At 37.7% G+C, this 21,145-nt stretch overlaps 1 protein-coding gene across 3 annotated transcripts; it reads right to left on the bottom strand.

Annotated features, from left to right (window-relative positions):
* Positions 1–972: 972 nt before the first annotated feature.
* Positions 973–18,715, bottom strand: LOC147867943 (uncharacterized). Of its 3 annotated transcripts, none has more exons than XM_087315855.1 (27): positions 18,498–18,715; positions 18,332–18,412; positions 16,495–16,632; positions 16,291–16,401; positions 16,144–16,194; positions 15,966–16,066; positions 15,791–15,878; positions 14,236–14,373; positions 13,839–14,096; positions 13,044–13,122; positions 12,877–12,968; positions 12,698–12,781; positions 12,535–12,609; positions 12,389–12,436; positions 12,138–12,236; positions 11,832–12,061; positions 5,633–9,129; positions 3,243–3,322; positions 3,080–3,163; positions 2,644–2,715; positions 2,447–2,567; positions 2,209–2,272; positions 1,920–2,048; positions 1,724–1,841; positions 1,512–1,597; positions 1,224–1,336; positions 973–1,134 (listed from the first exon to the last, which is right to left on the bottom strand). In XM_087315855.1, the coding sequence occupies exons 1-27, from the start codon at positions 18,684–18,686 to the stop codon at positions 1,112–1,114; spliced, it is 6,249 nt and encodes a 2,082-aa protein (XP_087171981.1). In that variant the 5' UTR covers positions 18,687–18,715; the 3' UTR covers positions 973–1,111. The 3 variants fall into 3 exon arrangements, with proteins under 3 accessions (XP_087171981.1, XP_087171982.1, XP_087171983.1); XM_087315856.1 differs by having other exon boundaries at positions 12,138–12,233; XM_087315857.1 differs by lacking the exons at positions 15,791–15,878; positions 15,966–16,066; positions 16,144–16,194; ... (2 more) ...; positions 18,332–18,412; positions 18,498–18,715 and having other exon boundaries at positions 14,231–14,365.
* Between the last annotated feature and the right edge of the window lie 2,430 nt (positions 18,716–21,145).

The raw sequence follows: 21,145 nt of genomic DNA, 5'->3' as shown, positions 1-21,145 counted from the left end.
CATTATTGATATGTTGTTTGAAGAACAATGTTTTATAGTTGCATCATGTATTACTTTGGCAGGCGAATGCTTAGTCATTCATCATTAAACTCATTATGAATTCAAGTCAGTACATGTATCATCTAAAGTTTTGCTACCAAAATTCACCCTCAAAATTAAATGGTTTATTACTCTGTCTTGTCTTACTAAGTAGGTTTGAAGCAAAGAATATTTTATGCTTTTGCTATGTCTTTTTAAGTGTATATATTCTTTTTTTGAAACCATGTTTCTAGCATTGTTAAACCGGAGATGTCTATAATTACATACAAATGAATAATGCACACGTTGCTTGAAAGTCATGGGCCACATCTTGTAATATAGTACATGAAAGAAAGATATACATCTTGTAAGTTATCTCCTCATCATGAAACGAACAGAGTTCCAGAAGAAATAGACAACCAAAAATATGATGCATAAACGAACAGATCAGCTTCCAGAAGTTCTAACCCATTCAAATTGTTCTACTACACCCTCTAATCTAGAATATAATCTAGAATTTAGCACAATCAGTCATCTTTGAGCATAACATAGGTCATTTAATACATTCATCCTCTTGTAAAAGCATTTACTACCACCCATTACTTGTACAAAAGAAATGCTACTAGCATTTCTGAATGATTATTGCATAGTATGACAGCAATACAAGAACTCAACTTTTTCCATATTTATTGCATTAACAATAAATGCCAGTAAAATCGAGCATAAATGATTTACATTGGGTGATAGCGGCAAAATTTTGGAGCAGCAATTCTCACTAATGAACGAGGCAGGATCTCTCTTGTTCCAACTACCATTCCTACTGGCGGTTACACAAGAATAATTTGTTGAGTTCAATCACTTCCATTCTTCAAAGCTCCATTGTATCTGGCCGATTGAGGACAGAGGAAACAATTTGTTCTCCCACCTGCTCTCTCTCTCTCTTTCCTTCCGTTCGACAATTTGCCTGGGCCAAGACATCCGAAGCTCTAACGTCCGGGAGCCACCAATGCTTCCAAAATCAAGCAATGCAGCTGGATCTGTCTCTCCATAGTTGCTCACTTGACCTCCGATATAAAGGACCTCATCAAAACACCTATCGTCCATGTGGTCTTGACCCTGCAATAATTGTAGAAATTGACTAGGATATCCCCATCTAGTTGAGAATGCTAACAAATAACAAAACAAAAATGATGAGTCTTGCATACCCGCAGTTGGAGTGGCAGGTGGTGTAGTACTGTTTTCATGTGTTACTCCGCTGCTGGACCTTGAATCTTGACTAGGTCTTCCACTATCCCTCTCACGATACCGCTCTCTAGGCCTAGTTAGAGGAAAACAGAACACTTAATCATTTCAACACACGAGCGGTAAGGCATGCCAAAGAACTTGACAAAGCTATAATTGAGCTGAATTAAGCACTAAATAAATCAAATGTACTTTTTTAATTTATTATTTTACCTGCTAGACTAGTACTGACAATAATTAACTCACAATACCTGCCACTAGCAGAACCTGCAAATTCTCGTCGGGCTGGGCGTACTGTAACAGATTCCCTTTGCTCCAATTCTCTTTGAAGCTCTCTCTATTAAACCATAATGCCAACCATTTATTACAAACTCATTTACTTTCTCTGTGTATATCATCAACATCCTAAGTTACTACTATGGTACTTAACTCTACCATCCAACACTAAACAAATTATTCATACCTGTGTGCGTTTCTCAGTCTCAAGGTCCAAGCTATGTCTCAACTCTCTCGTTTTAGCTCGTTCCCTCTCCAGTATTTGATGACGTTCAATTTCTCGCTCTGCCTCTGCTGCTTTCTCTCTGAAAAGCCAATATGATGGTTGCATAGATTGAATCCCTCCCATATTCAACATTCATGCTGAGATCCTAAGGTCTTACCTATCAAGATCCTGCAGGAGCTCTATCTCTCGTATTGTTGATCCTTCAAGAGCCAACTGTCGTTGACGTCGAGCAACTCTTTGTCTTTCCCTACGTGCCAGAATCTCTGCTCGCATAGTTGAATATTCCCTAGTACAAAAGAACAATTTCCCACATGGATAAATGAAATGCGCTTTTGGACCTCCATGAGCAAAATATTTACACACAATAGCACACAGTCATCAAACTAAATGCCATTTTGAACCTCCAAGTAAGGATGCGTCTAAAAGGGGGTAGGGAATATACTCACTCTAACTGAATCTGAGATCTCAATTCTTTGAGTCGTTCCTGCCTATCCGTTCCCCTTGATGTGACTGAAATTGTAATTAACACGTGAGTCAAGTTGTACAGAAGTTAATCATCTATGTAAACATCACAATTGAATAAACATTATCTAGCAGAGCATATGGAGCAAAGTTCTTAGCAAATGGAAAGAAACCAGTTCTGCAAACATTATCATTAATTACATTGAATAATGCTTGGCCAACCTGGAATATGAATGTCTGCTGTTAGAATGTTGTTTCCAAATGTATGCAAAGGACTGGACTTCCCTTCTATATCTCTTTCATGTCTCACAAGCTCAAGCTCAATTTCTGCTTCTTCCAAATCCTAGCAAGATTATGTATTAGCATACTATAGAAAACCTATGTGCATATTTCACTATATAACCTTGAAATGTCAATACCTTTGATTCTTGGAATTGCGTTGTTAATTTCGTGTCTTCAACCATGCGAATCGCATTTATTCTTGCAAAAACCTGACAAGATGAACCATCTTCAATAAGAAAATTCTTCAGTCATTGGTTAATATAAGCTTATTTAGAGAGCTGTATACAAACAGAAATAGTACACAGCAGCATTATGAATATAAGAATTAGAATGTATCTCGTCTATGTACCTTCTCTATGCAACTGCCTCAAAGAGACATAAATCAGACCTTGATGAAGGGCATGGCAGTTCTTGTGACATGCATAAAAAATGCTTGTATAGAAAAGTAGTCTAGCCATCAACATCATTAATATGAAGTGCAATGTTCTCTTACTATGAGGCATCTAATATGACATATACACCATATTCTACAAATATCTTGAAAATGTAATATGATAATTTATAAAACAAAACCTTCAAGACAGATTCGCGAACATTTGCAATATCTGCAGTCTCTTGCAGTTGTCTGTTGTTCTTTGATAATGCTTCATCAATGGCCTGCAGACCAAAACAGCAGAACAACTTTCACTACCACAAGTCAAATCAATTTAGACTCACACATTAGGTAAAAGTAGACCTGCTTTGCATCTTCACCCTTGTCTCTTAATTGTAACAATGCCACACAAACAGCCTGTTCTGCCTCAGCCATGACAGTTCCTAGTAAAGTCATGTAATATTCAAATTAAATGCGATGGTAAATTACAAGACATGTAATAATAATAATAAATAGAACAGTTGTTCAATATTTTTCTGAAAAAATCCCATTCTACAATGTTTTCCATGTTCAACTAAAGCTATAGTGTTTTGCACTAGTACAAGTTTAAGATTACTGTTTACTTCAATAATATTTTATCCAAGGAAACCTCGATACAGGAAATTGCAGGGCCCATGCAGCACCTTACAATATTGTCCCACTGTTGCTTTGGGACAAAAGAAGGAAAGATATTTTAATTCTATAAGAGGCCAAAATCGTCCTAAGAGACAAATCCTGATTACAACGATGTGTGAATTCAATGTTATTCACACTGAAACAAAAAAAAGCTCTAGATTTCCTGAAGATCTATGATACTGATCTTAATGCATGTGGTGGAATGATTCTACAGATGATATACAACCATGAGGAATATAACTAATATGTACGGGCTGAATAGTGGTGAAAGGATACAGTATCTGAGGTTGGTTGATATGGTTGAGTGAGGCTACAACAAAGTTAACAGCATGCATCTGGGTGCCCTCAGGTGTATCAGACATTGTGAGTAATTATTTCCTTGATCCAGTAATGGTATGGTCCAGTATCTTATATCCCAGTACTTGAGGTTTCTGCTGTTGCCAGAATTCCTCTGTACACTCTATGGTAAATTCAAGATTATAAATTTCTGAATTTTTAAGAAAGAGAGTAAGAGAGATAATGACATCAAAAGTGCTTATGATACTGAGCGAAAGATTGCCTCTCAAAATGTTGCTCACCTTGGAGAACAAAAGAACACCATAAATATACATAGGCAACGTAGTAAAATGGCTTTAGGTACAAGATATACAAATGTCTTCTTAAAGGGCCAAATTAGAAGAACTCTACGTCTGTCACTGCATTATATTTTATGAAATAGGAGAGAGATATCATTACCTCTTTAACCAAGGCTTTGGTTCACTACATAAGGTAATTGAATATGAGGACCAACAATGTCTGCAGCTTTTCTTGCTCAAACCCAATAGATACAGGGAGAAGTTGTTTTAGAACAACAATACAACCACACAAGCTCATCAACAAAGAACAATCAAAGCTTTCTTTAGCCCCATCACTCCTACTAATGCTACAACTCAATCAAGGGCTACACAAATGGGCTCCCGACCACGCCATAACAAAGGGGTTACAATAGATCGGTCAATAGCAATTTGTCGAGCACGTAAGCCCCGGCCCCATGGATCACAACCTCGCCACCCTTATCATCGACAGGTAAAGACCATTATCTCCTGCCATTGTATGTGCTTCCCTCACTTCGGAGACCTCTCCATTCTGGATCGACCTATGCTAGAGATCTTTCAAAGACAAAAGTTGTAATAATCTAACTTGAGAATCTTACATGTGCTGAAAACCAGATTCTTCAGTCTCTTTTTATCTTAATTACTTCATAATATTTATTTTATTTTGATTTGTTGTTCTCAAAGACGAGTCAACACTTGAGAAGTAATCTCTTGTTTGGGCTTATAGGCCATTTTTGCCTCTTAAAAGAATTTAATATTTTTTCTTTTTTTCTTCTTTCTGATAATTGGCTTCATTCTGATAGATTGGTCACTACACCTTACACACTGTGGTTGTATAGTGGATTTTGAATAGATAATTAATGTTTAGTGTACATCAAATCAAACTTTACCTTTGTCTACACTTTAGGTGCTTAACATACATTATGTATATTTTAATAAAATACATATCATTCCATCCCTGTTATCGGTCCATATCCCCAGCGCCCTCCCTTGCAACTATCATATATACAATCATTTACATAGTTAAGTTTCCTGCGACCCCCTCTTTTGTGACTATGGTATCTACAGTAACTTACACAAGTATGCTTCTTATATTTTCTTTGTATATCTCTCGAGTCAAACAAGCTTACAAATAACTGTGGAATCTTTATAAAATCTTTTAAAGTAGGAGAAAAGAAACAAAAAGTCACTACGGTTTTACTTGGATAGAATTTCCTTACTGCTCCACATTAGAAGGGATCATATTAATGTATATTCTATTTCATACATTATGCCCAGGCCTTATATTGGAACATTCACCCTTTCCTGTGTCATTGACATAAATACTAATATTTTTAGTTGTGCTGCTTTATTACCATTGTAGATATCAGAGACTCAGACACTTTTGGGAACTATGGAAACAATATATGATACTTCGAAGTAATACATCTACTATTCTTCAAAAATTATAGAGAGAGAGAGAGAGAGAGAAAGAAAGAAAATCACCAGGCTTTTGCTTGGAGAGAGCGTCCAAACTACTCCACACACGAGAAGGGATCATGTTAATGTCCTCCATTGTTGAGTATAAACATACACGTGAGAGCAACGCAAGAGATGTCCTAATAACAGCAGTGTCACTCATTGTGTATGATACTTTTGCTAAACCTGGTACGAATGCATCTGCTGAGCTAAGAAGCCTCTGCAAATATTGTGCTTGAGCTAATGGTACAAAGTCAATCAGTACTTCAACAGCTTGCTGTCTAATACTTGCACACAGATCCCACGCAGCCATTGAAGATACAGTATCCCATGTTGAAGTAACTATAGCACAGATAAACTCTTTCTTGGCTATATTTTCTCTGCCAGAATATATACTACCTCTGTGTGGATCTACAAGCTTTGCTAAACTATCTAACTGCTGAAGAGCCGCCATTCTTTGTTCTGGTTCTTTATGTTCCAATAGGATCTTAAAAATCTCAGCTATAGGATCAGTTGGGACATTTGAATCAACAGAAATGGTGCTGATAACCTGGGATAGCCATTTTCCCGTGCATTGTCTCCAAGTGACCCTTGGGGCATGAATACACTGGAATTGTAGTACTGTAAACAGTGATGGGATAATTGCAAGGACTTCCGATGCTGAAGGTTGAATGAAAAGAAAATCTATCATACATGAGGCAACTTGCCAGCAATTTGACTTCTGGAAAGTCAAAACAACCTGGCAAACCGTATCAAGAGCAGCTCTATAGATTTCAATAGTTTGCCCTCTTCCTTGCTTGAAAATTTGGCTTAAATCACTAATTTGCTGAACATTAGTTTGCATCGAACTAGATAATACGGAGAATCCTTTATTGAGTAGACTCCATGTCATCAGGCAACATGCTGCTGATTTAGTGATCTTCGATGAAAGGTCAGGATGCAATTTCCATGCTGTTTCTAATGATGGACCTAAGGCCAATAGTAAACTGCTAATGCATTTCCCAAACTCCAGTAAATCATAACTGTCTGAGAACAATGTACATGCTGTTTTCACCACTGATAGACCATAGCTTTCATTGGCCACATTACTTGAATTATCTTGCTGCTGATCATTTGAAAGGATCTCTTTGATGGATAACTCAGATTCTGGTGGCTTGATTAAATTATGGCTCATTGGAATAGAGTCCAGCATAACTTCAATAGAGTTTACTTCTTTAGGGGACTTTTTCAATCCCATTGCAACCATTTCCAGTGAAATGCCTACCTCATTCATAGACTTTTCAAGCAGCCATTGATAAGCCTCAAAAATCTTTTGAAATGCAAATAAATAGTTGTAGTAAGAGGGTACTACACTATAGCTGGTAAACTTCGCCCATTTACTCAATAAATGCATAAGCTGCAATCGTTTCACAACTGACACATCAGATAGAACAGCACCAGAAAGAAAAAGCAGGAACGCCCCTCTGGATGTCTCTTCCTTCTTAGAAATGGGACCACTCTGCAGTTTCTCCATTAATGCATTGAAGCACAATGACTCAAATGTCAAGATGCCAGAGTCATCTATCTGAAGTTCAACAGAAGCCAACGATGCTACAGCATAGGATATGACTGGCTTCAGAGCTTTGAGCACAGAATCAAGCAAGAAAATGTCACAGTACGCGCTATCACAAAGAGATAGAACCACCCCAATGACCCTGGGAAGCTCTGGCATTACAGATTCCATATGCTCCACTAATATAACCTCTAACAGCTTGAGTATTACAAACCTGATGTTTGCTGCGGAATATCCTTTTGCCATCATAGAGCATTGTGAACTGGTTCCTTTTTCTTGAAAATAAGGATGATAACAAATCTCTGAGAACCAGCTTAAAAGATCTGGAATAGCAGATGCAGGGACACATTTCAATTGCAAACACACTCCCCCAAGCAACACAAAAGCATTTGCAGCGAACTCTTTCCTCAGACTAGGACAAATTAGATCTAATTCAGGATATAAGAAATTAGAAGCATCACCAAAACTATATTGTTCGCTAGTATCATTCATATTAATATCTGCTTGGTTTTCTTGAGTCAATCCTGCCCATTTCATTTGGGAAAGCCCCGATGACATCAGATCATCAGCAAAAACTGAGAGTAAGAAAGATAATTGATTGAGGTCAGGTGCAAGAAAACTTCCTGTTTTCTGTTGAGACTTGGCAAACCGTGCCAATCCTTTCCAACCGATGAAACGCACAATAGGAAATGAGGACGATGAAAAGTCAGCTATTTTGGATACCCAAGCAGATGCTGGCAACAATTCCTTGAAGTAGACAATCTCAGAAGTGCCAAATTCTTCATCCTCACCTACTGACTGACCACCGCTTGCTGCAGCCACCAGCCTGCATAACAGGACCCATTGCCTACGGAGAGATAATGATGTCAGTGATACGGTATTCCAGAGCTTTTGAGTTGGAGTTTTAGAGCGAAGGGAGACATTGAGTTGCTTTGCAGCTCTCAAAATGATGTCCACAACTTGTTCTGGTGGGCATGACAACTCTGTTGAAGAACATAGAATAAAAAGAAGCCCTTGCAAAAGGCCTTCCCTGATATAATCGTGTTCCTTTTGCAACTGCACAGTCAAGAATCTGCAAAGAAGGTTTTGATGTTTGCGAACAATGGTTGTTGCATCAATCATATTCTCTATAGAAACACCAGCATCTCCAAATACAGTATCAGAACAGCCAAAGAATGAATCTGAAGTCTGCAAGCCTTCATATACCTTTTCCATGACCACACTATCCCACTCTGCAGCTTTTAAAAGAATTTCAAGAACAGCTTTATCTCGTTCTTCCTCGAGAGAAAAAAAATTATCTAGTCCAGTCTGTTTTAGACTGCCTCTATTCAAGTTAAGTTTCTGGGCAATTTGACCACCAGACTTTCTAATTTTATTTAAAATCTCATCATACTCTAGTGGTTGAAACATAAAGAGAGGATTTAAATGGCATTCAACTGCCAATAGCATAGCATCTATTGCAGCTTGATGGTTGTCTAATGTCCTATCTTGTAAGTGTAGCTCAGTGGCAAAATGAACAAACTCAGCAGCTCTAAGCTCCCGTTCCTGGAAATTGGAAAGTTGCAAATAATCTATTTGAAGATTTATAAACTGCTCGTCCACTTGTGTATCTGATGTTGAAATTTCTGGAGGCACAGATTCCTTGATCTCTCCACCATTGTTTGGCTCACCTTTCAAAGGAAACTGCCCAAAATCATGGGTATCTGGAGGAGAGCTGGATAATATTTTCCAGTTCATGAATTTTAGCTCTATCGGAAGAAAAAAAGAACTAGGATCTTCAAGATTATCAATAGGTAATAACAACTCTGACTTGGTTGCAGATTCTTCTTCGGCAACTGAAGGCAGTGGTACCATTCCATTAAGCTGATGTGCAGATTTACCAGTACTTTCCTCTTCCATCTCTGCAGCAACTTTCCGAGAGTCTATATCAGGTGGAAGCAGCAATTGTGGAGCCAGAATAGACAGCAGTAAACTGCATTCAAAAGACAGCCCAAAAGAATATTATTAAGACATCCACATGTCTAAATCTAAAACTTCCATATTTTATATTTTATATTTTATATTTTATATTTTATATTTTATATTTTATATTTTATATTTTATATTTTATATTTCATATTTTCTATTTTATATTTCATATTTTATATTTTATATTTCATATTTTATATTTTATATTTCATATTTTATGTTTCATATTTTATGTTTCATATTTTATGTTTCATATTTTATGTTTTATATTTTATATTTTATATTCTGCCCTCCCTCAAGTAATGCAAGTCTCTCCTCAGCTATTGCACTTGAGCACTGCAGAGTTTGTTCCCACATAGCACAATTCTTTAAGTTTCCTCCACAATTAAATGAGCTTGATTTAAGGTACTTTATTGAGGGGACAAATATATGGACTGTATATAAGACAAATATTGATGACACACAAAAAGAAAGAAGGAAATATGTATTAATATCTTTTAATAAGCCAAACTAGTCTAACTGACCAAATGAGAGATTACATCTTAAAATGCTGTCTCATCTTGGAGAACTAAAAAACCAAATAAATTTAAAAAAGTTAGCAAAACTACCTGTAGTACCAGAGAATATCATTAGCTAGACACTTAACTTTCTGCACTGATGGACTGAAACTTTTGCCTTTCAAAGTATCTTCAATATGGGCTGATCCAAGATGGAAAGGTCTACGAAGCGAAGGAAGAACCTTTAGTGTTAGGAGATAAAGGCCTTTATCTGTTGATCGCAAACATGAGGGGGTCATGGTCCAAAGGGATGTGGCCTACATGCACAAATAAATCTTATTACCCAATCTATTGTAGCCCCTTTGATGTGTTGTATTGAGACCCTACAAGGAATTGATGAGAATACGAAGGATCTGCTTCTGCATAATGGGACACTTCACAAGAGCATAAAGCAAAAGCAGCAACATAGGCTAGTGATAATTAAAAGAGAATCAAGAATAATCACCTAACTAGATATTCATGGCAGTTACAATCTGTCGTTATCAAAAATGTCCAGGATCAAAGACAAAGTGGGAGGAGTGTGTCATTGCAGGAAAGAAAGAAAGATAGATAATTTTCCTTTAAGATACCAGAATTGTCTATGAGACAAAATGAGACAATACATCTGAAAATTGTCTCAACTTTGAAACAAAACCAAAACAATATAACTAAATCAAAAATTCGGGAAGATCTCTTAGAGCTTTCAAGTGATGCTATAGAATATACTTACTGTGGAAGGGTTAACGGTGCCACAAGAAATCATTAGAGAAGAGTTCACTTTACTCCCTATGCTAATTGAAGCACTTTTTCAACTAGTAGTTTTTATTAATAGGAAACATAGCCAATCACAAGATAGGATATCTCATCAAGTTTTCGAGGCATCTCGATCACTCTGAGTCCGGAGATACTAGCTCTTGGTATAGTACTAAGGTAAGGTGGCTTTCCGCAAACGGCCTTGACATTAATAACCTACCTCCCCTTGGGTAGGATCACAAGACAGATCAAACTTCAATTTCCCATGGGGACTGTAATAAAGTCATATGCCAAGAAATATGACAAACTTATACTCGACATAGATGGATCAACGAACTAGAGCCACTCCCATCCAAAATGTTGTACTATAACGAACATTTCATGCATTTTTCTCAGTTAGGATTTATTACACGACCAAAATATCTAGCTATGTTCTTACCAAATGCACGAAGGGTTGTCATTGGACAATTTAGAGTATCATCCCATCAACTTGAGATTGAAAATGGTCATGTTAATGGAGTTCTTTGAGATAGAAGGATATGTAGATTATGTCACATAGAGATAGAGGATGAGTATCATTTTACATGCAAAAGTCCAGCTTATGTTGAGATAAAGGAAAAATTCAAAGACATACTTGGACCTTCTCCCATCCTCTCCCGATTATTAGATACACCAGACATAAAGACACTAGGAGGGTATATCTTAGAGCTAAAATGGCATACAGAGAAGAGGGTAAGCTACAAAATATTAACCATAACCTTTCTAGCATTCGTGATATTTGCGAGAATGGGTGATAGTGGGTATCCTTGTTTCACTCCAATTATGCTAGCAGCAACCTTAGACCAACCATTAGTATCACACGCTTTTTCTAATATTAATTCATATAGTGCAGAGACTACCCATTAAATATCTACCCAGACTCCAAGGGGTTCCAGTTGCTGCATGAGGGAGGATGTGATAGAGCTTCAATGTAGAACATCGAAAGCCATCCGAAAAACCACAAAGCAACGATAGATTCTCATTTTACAGGCTCTTCCTTCCCTAAGGAGGACAGGGTCAATATCTGATCCAAAATGTGTGAGGCGCTTTCAAAAATCTGCCTGTCAAGTTTAGAGGCAGTCATTTCACTTTGCCCATACACTTGATCTGACTCTAGGATCAAGCCATATTATTTGGCCAAGTCATGATACACCTCATTGGAAACATACTAGTGAATGACAATCGTATCTTCTTGGAGGTATTTCTCAGACAAGAGCTTATTCCCAATACTATTCTTCTTGGAAGGGTACTCATAAATGACAATTATCTCTTCTTGGAGGTCTTTCTCATGCACCTCAATACTATTCATAATAACATTCTCCCATAACTATTACTCTTAATTATTTTTTATAAAATCGCTCAAAAATGTGTCTAAAACCTTGGTTTGACATCGCCTTTCCTCCATTCTGTTTCAAGTGCTGGAAGAATAGTGGGTTTATTTAAGGCTGCTTTTAGGATGTCCAGTGCCAATGAACATATACGTTCTTGTTCCTCTGTTAGTACCGTCGACACATCACCAAATGCAATCATATTCTTGATTGGAGTTATCACCGGCCTGAGGTATGGTTCCAGAATCTCTATGACAAAAATCAAGTTGTGCTTTACGTCCTGCAAATCAATATTTGTTTCAGAAAACAGTACATTTGAGTTTAACACTTTAAGGCTATCCCAGATAGGAATTAACCTTATACATTGCCAGAAACTCATCCATGTGTCCTGAAAGCCCTATCATGACATAGATCAAGGCAGCTCGGACTCGAGCTGTTCCTTTGTCAGTCACCTGCTAAATGTATGAAACAACACGATGATAGTGTTACAATATCATAATTCCAGAGAAACATGTCACTGCATCTCATGTTTTAACTATGAAACTACAAGATCATAAGACTGCTAAAACAATGGCAAAAAGTTATATCCATATGAGTAAGAGAATACCTGTATGAAAGGCAAAATTCCCTCTACAAGTTCAAAGGCAAGATCGATCTGCTTAAATAATTAGAATCAACCATATATAATATGACTAATTTCTTGTAAGCACAAAAATAAAAATAAATAATATAGAGATGAAAAGACTTGCAGACCTTCGCAACAATCATTGGTAGCCATGTATTAAGTGGGCCAGAACATAGGTCGATGATGACACACGCAGCCCTTTCCTGCATTTAACAATTATCAGAGGCATGTTTACCAAATATGACAAAATAATGACTCCCTAGCTATAACAGATTTATAAATCAGACATACATGAGCAAGTGAAAAGGATGACAAGTAACCAGCACAACCATCTAGCAGAGGTTTATACAATGGTGTCGTCATCAACGAGACAACCTGTTGAGGGCATGAATTACCTATTCATTGAGTTATACTGTAAATTCAAAAAAATGTAAGGACTGTCTTTAGCATCAAAAAAGAAACTTCTTAACCTGTGATAGTGCACGTTGAACCAGTGGATTTTGCCATGCACTAAAACCTTCATCTGGCTGGTCCATAAGATTAATAGATGGGGGACGAAGTGCTACCAAAACAGACGAGAGGACTCAAAGATTTACGTTTACAAAGTAATAGAATGTGATTATAAGCTTAATCATACCTGGAAGAATAGCTTGGATGAATGGTAGAACCGATAACATATCTGGTTTTACTTCAGCTAGCCTTCGACAAAGAAGAGGCTGCATAAAGTTAATAGGCTGATGAGCATGACCATAAAAAGATTATCTAAAGCATCACTGAAATAAGTAGTTGTTCATCATTATTACATTCTTGAAAATGAATTATTATCAGTTCCTTCGGTAATTTGTCACATGATTTAGATGATAAACCTTCACACATTCAATCCCCGTGCAAGCACAGATGCTTACATGGCTCAGGATTGCAAAATAGCCCGGTGAAGATGTAAGATACATTATATACAATTTGGAGAAATTTAGAACTAAATATCTGAACAAAACCACATCACTCAGAAAATCCTATGGCCCTGAAGTGAGAGCATGCCTTCATTATCAACCAAAGCCATGTTTATCCAAAGCAAATGGAAAGTTAGTTTTGCATTATATGACTAGTTTGCTCATGCCAGGGCACCATAGACTAATCTTTGGGATAAAAGGTATGGAAAAGGTGGAAGAAACTTATTATTTTCAACATAGGTGTCTTTTGCTGCAGACTTGTCACTCTTATTGCTCACTCTTTATTGACTCTGCTCACTTGAACTTGACTAATTCAAAATCACGATAGGATATAACCAGTCTGTGATTCATTGCAGAGACATATATTTCCCTTTATTAGTTATTTAAAAAAATTCTTTCTTTCTAAATGGAGAAAACACGGGGAAGCTAACACATTTCAGAAAATACGGCACTGAAATGAAGAGCTAATGTTCATAACTTACTTTTCCAACACTAGCATAGAGGAAATGGAGAAGTCCTTCTTCTACACTTGAAATATCTAAAAGCGCTGATATTCTTGAATCTCCAACAATATCTTCAAAATGGAACTCTTCCCCAAAGAGGGATGAATAGTCATTTTGTGAGAAACTCAAAAATGATGACTCGATACTTGCCATTTCATCATTGTCAGCTTCAACTGCAACGCCGTTTGACTCCATTAGAGTAACAGGTGTTGTAATCTTGTAAAATAGCCTTGCGACCTGAATGCTCAGAAGAAATCATCATTAATTTAGCACTGAATTGGGAAAGCAATGACTATATATAAGGATTAACTGGAATTCTTGATATACAAAAGTAGAACTATTTTTCTTATCATGAAAGGACCTCAGCCCACCTTACCATCCTGCAGACTGCTCCTAGATCATTGTCCCTGTATGCTACTTTCATAAATGATAGAACAACATCCGGCCGAAATGCCAATGAATGACCAACTGACAGTTGAGATGACACTGGACTACGAGACCTTCTTGGTGGTGCCTGTAAAAGAAACCATAAGAGAAAAACCAACAGATAGGGATGAAACCTGAAGAAAAACATCACATTACCACTTGTATCTTCAAAACAGATTCTATTATGCTTGCAAAAAGCATTGGTTTATATAATGTGCCCCTCCCCTATATAGTGACATACCTCATTGTTGGATTATCATCTTGGACTAATTAGTATGAGGAAATCTTTGAGTCCTGAGAGGAGTATCTGACAAGGCATCCAGTACCATTGGCATAAATAAGTCTCCTACTTATAACCCATAGCTTTGGCCTTTACATTGATGAGATTTCAAATAGATAGATTGGGTGAATCTACTGCAAAAGGTCATTACTCAAGATGGTCGCCCGCATGATAAGGATCAAAACAGTACTATTAGGAACAGTTACTGCTGAGTCAGGAACAGCCACAATAAGCAAATAGCAATTTTGTGAGCCAGGACTTGTATACATCATAGCTGAGAATTAACCATGGATCACTCCACGGTTGGCTCTTGCCTCGTCTACATTGCTCGAATAGGGTGAACCCAATGGCTGGTGTGCACAAACGAAAGGTCGGCTCCATATACATGACGTGGATACAGATTCCTCATGTTGTTCCATTATTCAAGACAAGTACACGGAGACATGCATATCAAATTCCCTTCACACCACAATGAGTAGGACCGAATATCATTTTATCAGCTGAGGTTACAGACTGGACAATATACACAGCTTCAGAGGACCAGATATGCCAGCTTTGCAACAATGTTGTCGTTGCGTTACCTCTTCGAAGGTACAATCATCCTAATATTCATCGGTATGGGATGTCGGTGATAGTTGGTTATGTCTTGATCAGGGGTAGTCGGGAGGATCAGGTTCTGCTATCCAATCTATTCAAGTTTCTTTTACTTTAATTTGGTCTATTGATTAGCAAGAGATTCTTAACAGTGGCTACCTAGAAATGAAAGTGCAAATATCTAGATTGGACTCTCTTTTTTGTGAATACACTAATAAAAATTTTGACACCTAATCAGCAAACTGCTTTTCCAGCCAATCAACTGCAGGGAGTTGAACCTTCTATTATCTGGTAAAAAACCAGCGCACAATATTAGGCCCCAAAAGCTTCCTGTCGAGTGGCAGGAAAGTGCAAATTTGAGAAAATGATCAGAAATAAGGCCTGCGACCTATGCATTGAGTTTGCGAAGGATTTGGAAATTGGGCCTGCAACTAACCCTGCATTTCAGTCTTCCATTATTCCATTCTTGTGTGCCATTGCACTAGCTTTATTGTTATCTTATCCCAAAACTTCCATGGAAAGACAGCACTCAAGCTTCCACTTGGCATTATTGTACAAATAATTAAATGAAGAAAGCAAAATCAAAGATTATTGTTCACAGCATCAATCATTACCAAATTTAATGTATCACCTGGAAATTCGAAGATACTGTAAATAATGAAGTTTGGCTGCCTTTTGAAGGATCTACATCCACTGCGGTCAAGTTCTTCATCCTTTCCCTACAGAAAAATTGAAAAAGACAGTATCTTGAGATTTTCAACTTGAAATTCCTCAATGCTGAATTTTCTCTAAGCCATCAAGCACACCTCTCATCTATTGCCATCAATATAGGATAGAAAGGACCAGACAGCATGGCTAGTAGCCGGAGCGTAGATTCTATTCCTTCACTGTTTACACTGAGCTCAGTCTGTTACAAGTCATCAAAATAGCAGAGTAAGGAACGTATGTATGATCCTCTTGATCTCTTAATGAATCAAAACAAACCTCTAAATATGGAGCAAATGGTGCCAACCGCCCCATTATGTCTCGAACAAGCTGGAATCCATTTAAATATGTCATCAAACAGTTCTAGATTATTTGCGTAGTTTATACAAATGTATTGAACTGCATTGACGAAAATAGTATTTTTACCTGTAGATAAAGATCTTGCGTTTCTAGTTTATTCGATGTTAACTGTGGCAATAAATGTTCAACCAGATTTTGAAACTCTGGCTCAAGTCCAGGCATAGAAATGCCTATTAACTGCGCAAAAATATGTCACGCGTAGGTATAAGAAAGCAAGCAAGAATAGGACATGGTAATTGCACATGTCACATATTCAATGTTCATGAATACCTGTACAGAGTATATAGCTATAGGGTTTCCACGTAAACAAGATATTCTCACATATCGGCAAGGTGCATAATTAGTTATATACTGAGAATCCCTCCGAGGGGCCTCACATCGAGTCCTCACCTTCATGAATGATTCTGGCTGCCATGATAAAAAGAAGGAAACAGTAGTTACATGTTCTTCAAAATGATATTTCTTCTTTTCCAACTCTATCTGTATTCTTTAAAATGTTATAATTCCATTAGTGAATATTTCAGAACTCGTGACCATGATTTATTCCTACCGCACTGTTCTAACTTAATGCAATGGGGGCCCTCATTGTTGGTATGCTCAAATGCAATAATTATTTCACATGCTATGAAAATAGATGTTCCCTCATTGCACAACATCCTTGAAAGCCCATAACTGATATAACCTAAGCAAGAGGAATGAACACTCAGAACAAGTACAACGTGGATTTGAAGTGAGCTTGGCTTTGTCCCTAGGCGCCACTTGGTTGGAAACTGACTCGTTATCATTCAATATGGTTACACATGAAACCAGATGTTTTATCATCCACAAAGAACAATCACAACTTTCTTTAGCTGCAGCACTCCTACTAAGGTGACAAGTCAATCAAGGGCTACACAAATTGGTTCCAGACCAGGACATAATAAAGGGGTTTCAATAGATCGGGCAATAGAAATTTGTCGCGCACGTAGGCACCAGCCCCATGGACCACGATCTTGCCACCCTTGTCATCAATAGATAAAGGCCATTATCTCCTTCCATCACAGGTGCTTCCCTCACTTCAGAGATCTCTCAATTCTGGATCAACCTATGCTAGAGATCTTTCGAAGACAAAAGTTACAATATATCTGACTTGAGAATCTTACATGTGCCCGATAACAAGATTTGTTAGTCTTCTTTTTTTTTTTTTACTTTTATGTTTACTTGGTGACATTTATTTTATTTTCATTTGTTGTTCTCAAAGACGATACAACATCTGAGATGTAATCTCTTGTTTGGTCTGATAGGCCGTTTTGGCCTCTTAAAAGACTTTAATATATCGTTCTTTCTTTTTTCACCCATGTGCTTTAAAATGCGATATGTCAAATAAGAGCTCTTCTCACAGAGATTGGAAATAAGAGGCCAGTTTACATGTAAAATTTGGAGGATCATATCTGCGAATTGAACCATCAATACATGGAATTAAAGGAAGTTCATGTATGGCATTCCAATGTTTACTATTTGTCTCTTCACAATGCAGAGTCATGGAAGAATATAAAGATCGACGATTTGGAATAACTAATGCTTGAGAACAAACGTGCTGGAGAGAAATTGCTATAAATCCTAAACATAATAACCACAAGTCCACCTCAACAAAGGACAGTTTGGGCCTGTTTAAGACTACAGTTTGGGCCAGTTTGGAATAACTAACGCTTGAGATCAAACGTGCTGGAGAGAAATTACTAGAACTCCTAAGCATAATAACCACAAGTCCATCTCAACAAAGGACAGTTTGGGCCTGTTTAAGACTACAGTTTGGGCCAGTTTGGAATAACTAACGCTTGAGATCAAACGTGCTGGAGAGAAATTGCTAGAACTCCTAAGCATAATAACCACAAGTCCATCTCAACAAAGGACAGTTTGGGCCTGTTTAACACTACAACCCAACGACAACAAGATTGTCTTCCAATGCTCACTCACGTTTCATACAGATTAAAACCTCGTACATCAATCCAAAACTGAAACTTTGTTGACATTAGATGAATTGATACGGCATGTGAAATTTTGTGTGTTCCTTATTCATAAGTAGCTCTCATAGTTAAAGAATAACTTGAGGACGTGAAACGCATACCTTATAACGCAAACCAAGCGCAATCTCCCACTCGATGACAGACTTATTGAAGATACGAATTTGCTGAAGCAGGCAAGGCTCCTGAAAAGCATGAGCTTTATTTGTTATTTCCGAGTCTGTCTATAATCTAATGTACGCAAAAACAGATTGAGAAGGAAAAGGAGACCTCTAGTTCAAGCAGCAGCCACTCTTTAGCGTTGGTGGAAGTAGACCAATGGTTCTTGGGGTCGGGGTCCACGACATTCGCCGCCTTGTGAGGTTGCGCCTCTTTGGAGGCGGCACGAACCTTGAAGGGAAGGGAAGCCCTGCAGGCGTTGAGCCTTCCGGCGGCATCCACCTCCGCCTCGCTAGCCATGACGAAGACAGACAGACAGTCTCTGTCCCCTCTCCTACTGAAGTCTCTGTCCGCTCTCCTGCTGAGGATGGAGAGAGAGGGAGCTCTTCGAGACTTCTGCTCCACGCCCGACTTGGCATGTCCTAACCATCGTCGTCGTCAAAAATGAACTAAAAAAGCTGCTGGCTGCTTTTTCAAACATGAGAAAGAAAGTGTCTCCGAGACCTTACTACTATACCTGACTGACCACATGGATTCCGGTCAGGGATTTGCATGACCATGCGAGACTTTGCTTCCTGCTAATGTTACATGTGCTCGTATATCTCGATGTCCCCCTGACAATCTCGCCAATCTCCCGAAGGCTCTGGGTTTATCCCTGCCAATTCTCGTAATTATGTCTGTGCATCCCTGCCATGCTCTCTAGTTTGTAAATTATACATGGGCGGGATACCTCTCTAGGTTTATTGGAGGCTCCCTCGACTTACTTGCCATGCTCCTGAGCTCGTGTCTGTTGGGGCATGCCACAACTCGTATATTATACATGCCTGGCTATTTCTCAAGGGTCTCGTGACACATGAGTTCTCTCAAATGGTAAATGGTTATTTTTCTTGAGTCTCGTGACAATTCCACCAAGTTTCTAGAGGTTGTTGACATATTTTACATGCCGCTAAGAGGAGTAGCATTTGGGACAAACCATGTGGCTTTTTATCAATTTCATCATATTGTTCCCACCCTCTACTTGTGTGGATCCCATGGAGGAATTAAAATAATATACCTTTCACATCATCCCAAAGTTTTAGAAGAAGAAAAAACATGTCCCGCTTCCAATGAATACTTCTCTTCTTTGTTTTCCACCCAATAATTACCAAAACGGTTCTACTAGCTACAATTTGATAATGATCATTCTTTGTGAATTTCTTTACATTTTCATTGGTTAGGTATGAGGATTAATCTGAAAATTGTCTTTGCGCTCACTAAGATTGTAGAACATCCAAACCAAAATGGACTTGAATATGTTCCCCACAATACACTCACTCATAGTTGTATACCCTACATGGGCCCACTACATTCAAACATATTGTTCGTGCATGTGGAGACTAGAAATGAGGTGAACAAACTCATGGATTATTAAAACTAATGTCATGATTAATCTCGAACAAATAAATAACACACATTTAAAAGTGATATTAGTCAATTAAAACATGACAATATCAAAATGGGAGAGGATGGTATTCATAATGTTTGCAAACTTTTTTTTTTCATGGTATGGGTACACCGTACAACTATTTCATATGAGTTAACACATGCATATAAGAGTGATCATTTGGGACACATTTGCCAATAATATCATTCAATCTTCAACCGAACCCCATCTCAATTCATTCGTCTCCTCGTGCATGGGAGATGAATAAACACGAGCAGCTTGAGTATAATGGAAATTTTGGGTGCATCGTGAAAAAATCAAGATGGGAGGTAGCCAAATTCGTGACTATAGGGTTTATATGTTAAAATGGTGTTTAGTATTGGAATTCCTCGCCATCCACACATCTAGAGTTACTTCTTGTGGTGATAAATTCAGATACAATAACCCAACATGATTCCAATAAATATTGTCATTGAAGCGTCAATGATGAAATTTATGACATATATGGCACAAAAGAGAATAAGAAGGAAGATAGGTTAGAATCGAGTGTGATTCTATGTTGTCGAAAGAGTGTGCGTGTGGGAGAGACACACACGCATGTGTATAGAAAACTAGAAAATTGTATTAACAAGGTGCTTATATAGTCACCTTCTCTCTATACTCTCATACTATAGCTACATCTTGATAATGAGGTGGAGACTTAATTACCCACTAACTATGTGTCATGGAACTTCACTTCTATGACACATTAATTACGATACAAGGTGGTTGTTCACACACTCAGTTATTCCTAAGGTGTGTTCCCACGTTGGGAAGCTAAGTTTGATTCTCAACCGTGCGTAACATTTGGCAACAATAGTAAGTACAACAATTGTCACGTTAATGGAGATGGAAGAAATGAAGGAAATAAGAGGACACAATACTCAATTCCCAAAGTAAGTCGAGTGAAAGCCAAAACAATGGATATATTGAATTGATTGATTTGTGGAAAGAAAAGGAAGTCGATGATAGAAATGAATTTTGTTTCCAAAATATATTCACATAAGGTCATAACTACAAAGGACGGTGATAAAGAATTTGCACTTCACACATCACGTGCTAAACTTGAATTAGATGCCTATTAATGAAATGTATGTTTATACCCCCATTGTATACAAGGAATTAATGCATGATAGATATACCAATGCACATGAAGATGATTGGTTACACATAACCTATTTGCAAGTGAATGTAATGAAAGTATCGAGACGCATAATACACCACTAAAAATGTGAAGGTCAATATCTAATTGCTAGTACATGGAAAAAGGACTCATATTGCTCCATAAGAATGTCGC

Source organism: Azolla caroliniana, unplaced genomic scaffold (genome assembly GCF_043228905.1).
Source record: "Azolla caroliniana isolate FFs.n. ecotype wild unplaced genomic scaffold, voAzoCaro1.0.p SCAF_2, whole genome shotgun sequence".
Taxonomy (NCBI): domain Eukaryota; kingdom Viridiplantae; phylum Streptophyta; class Polypodiopsida; order Salviniales; family Salviniaceae; genus Azolla; species Azolla caroliniana.
The sequence above is the reverse complement of the archived record's forward strand: the minus strand, read 5'-3'. Positions and strand labels throughout refer to the sequence as shown.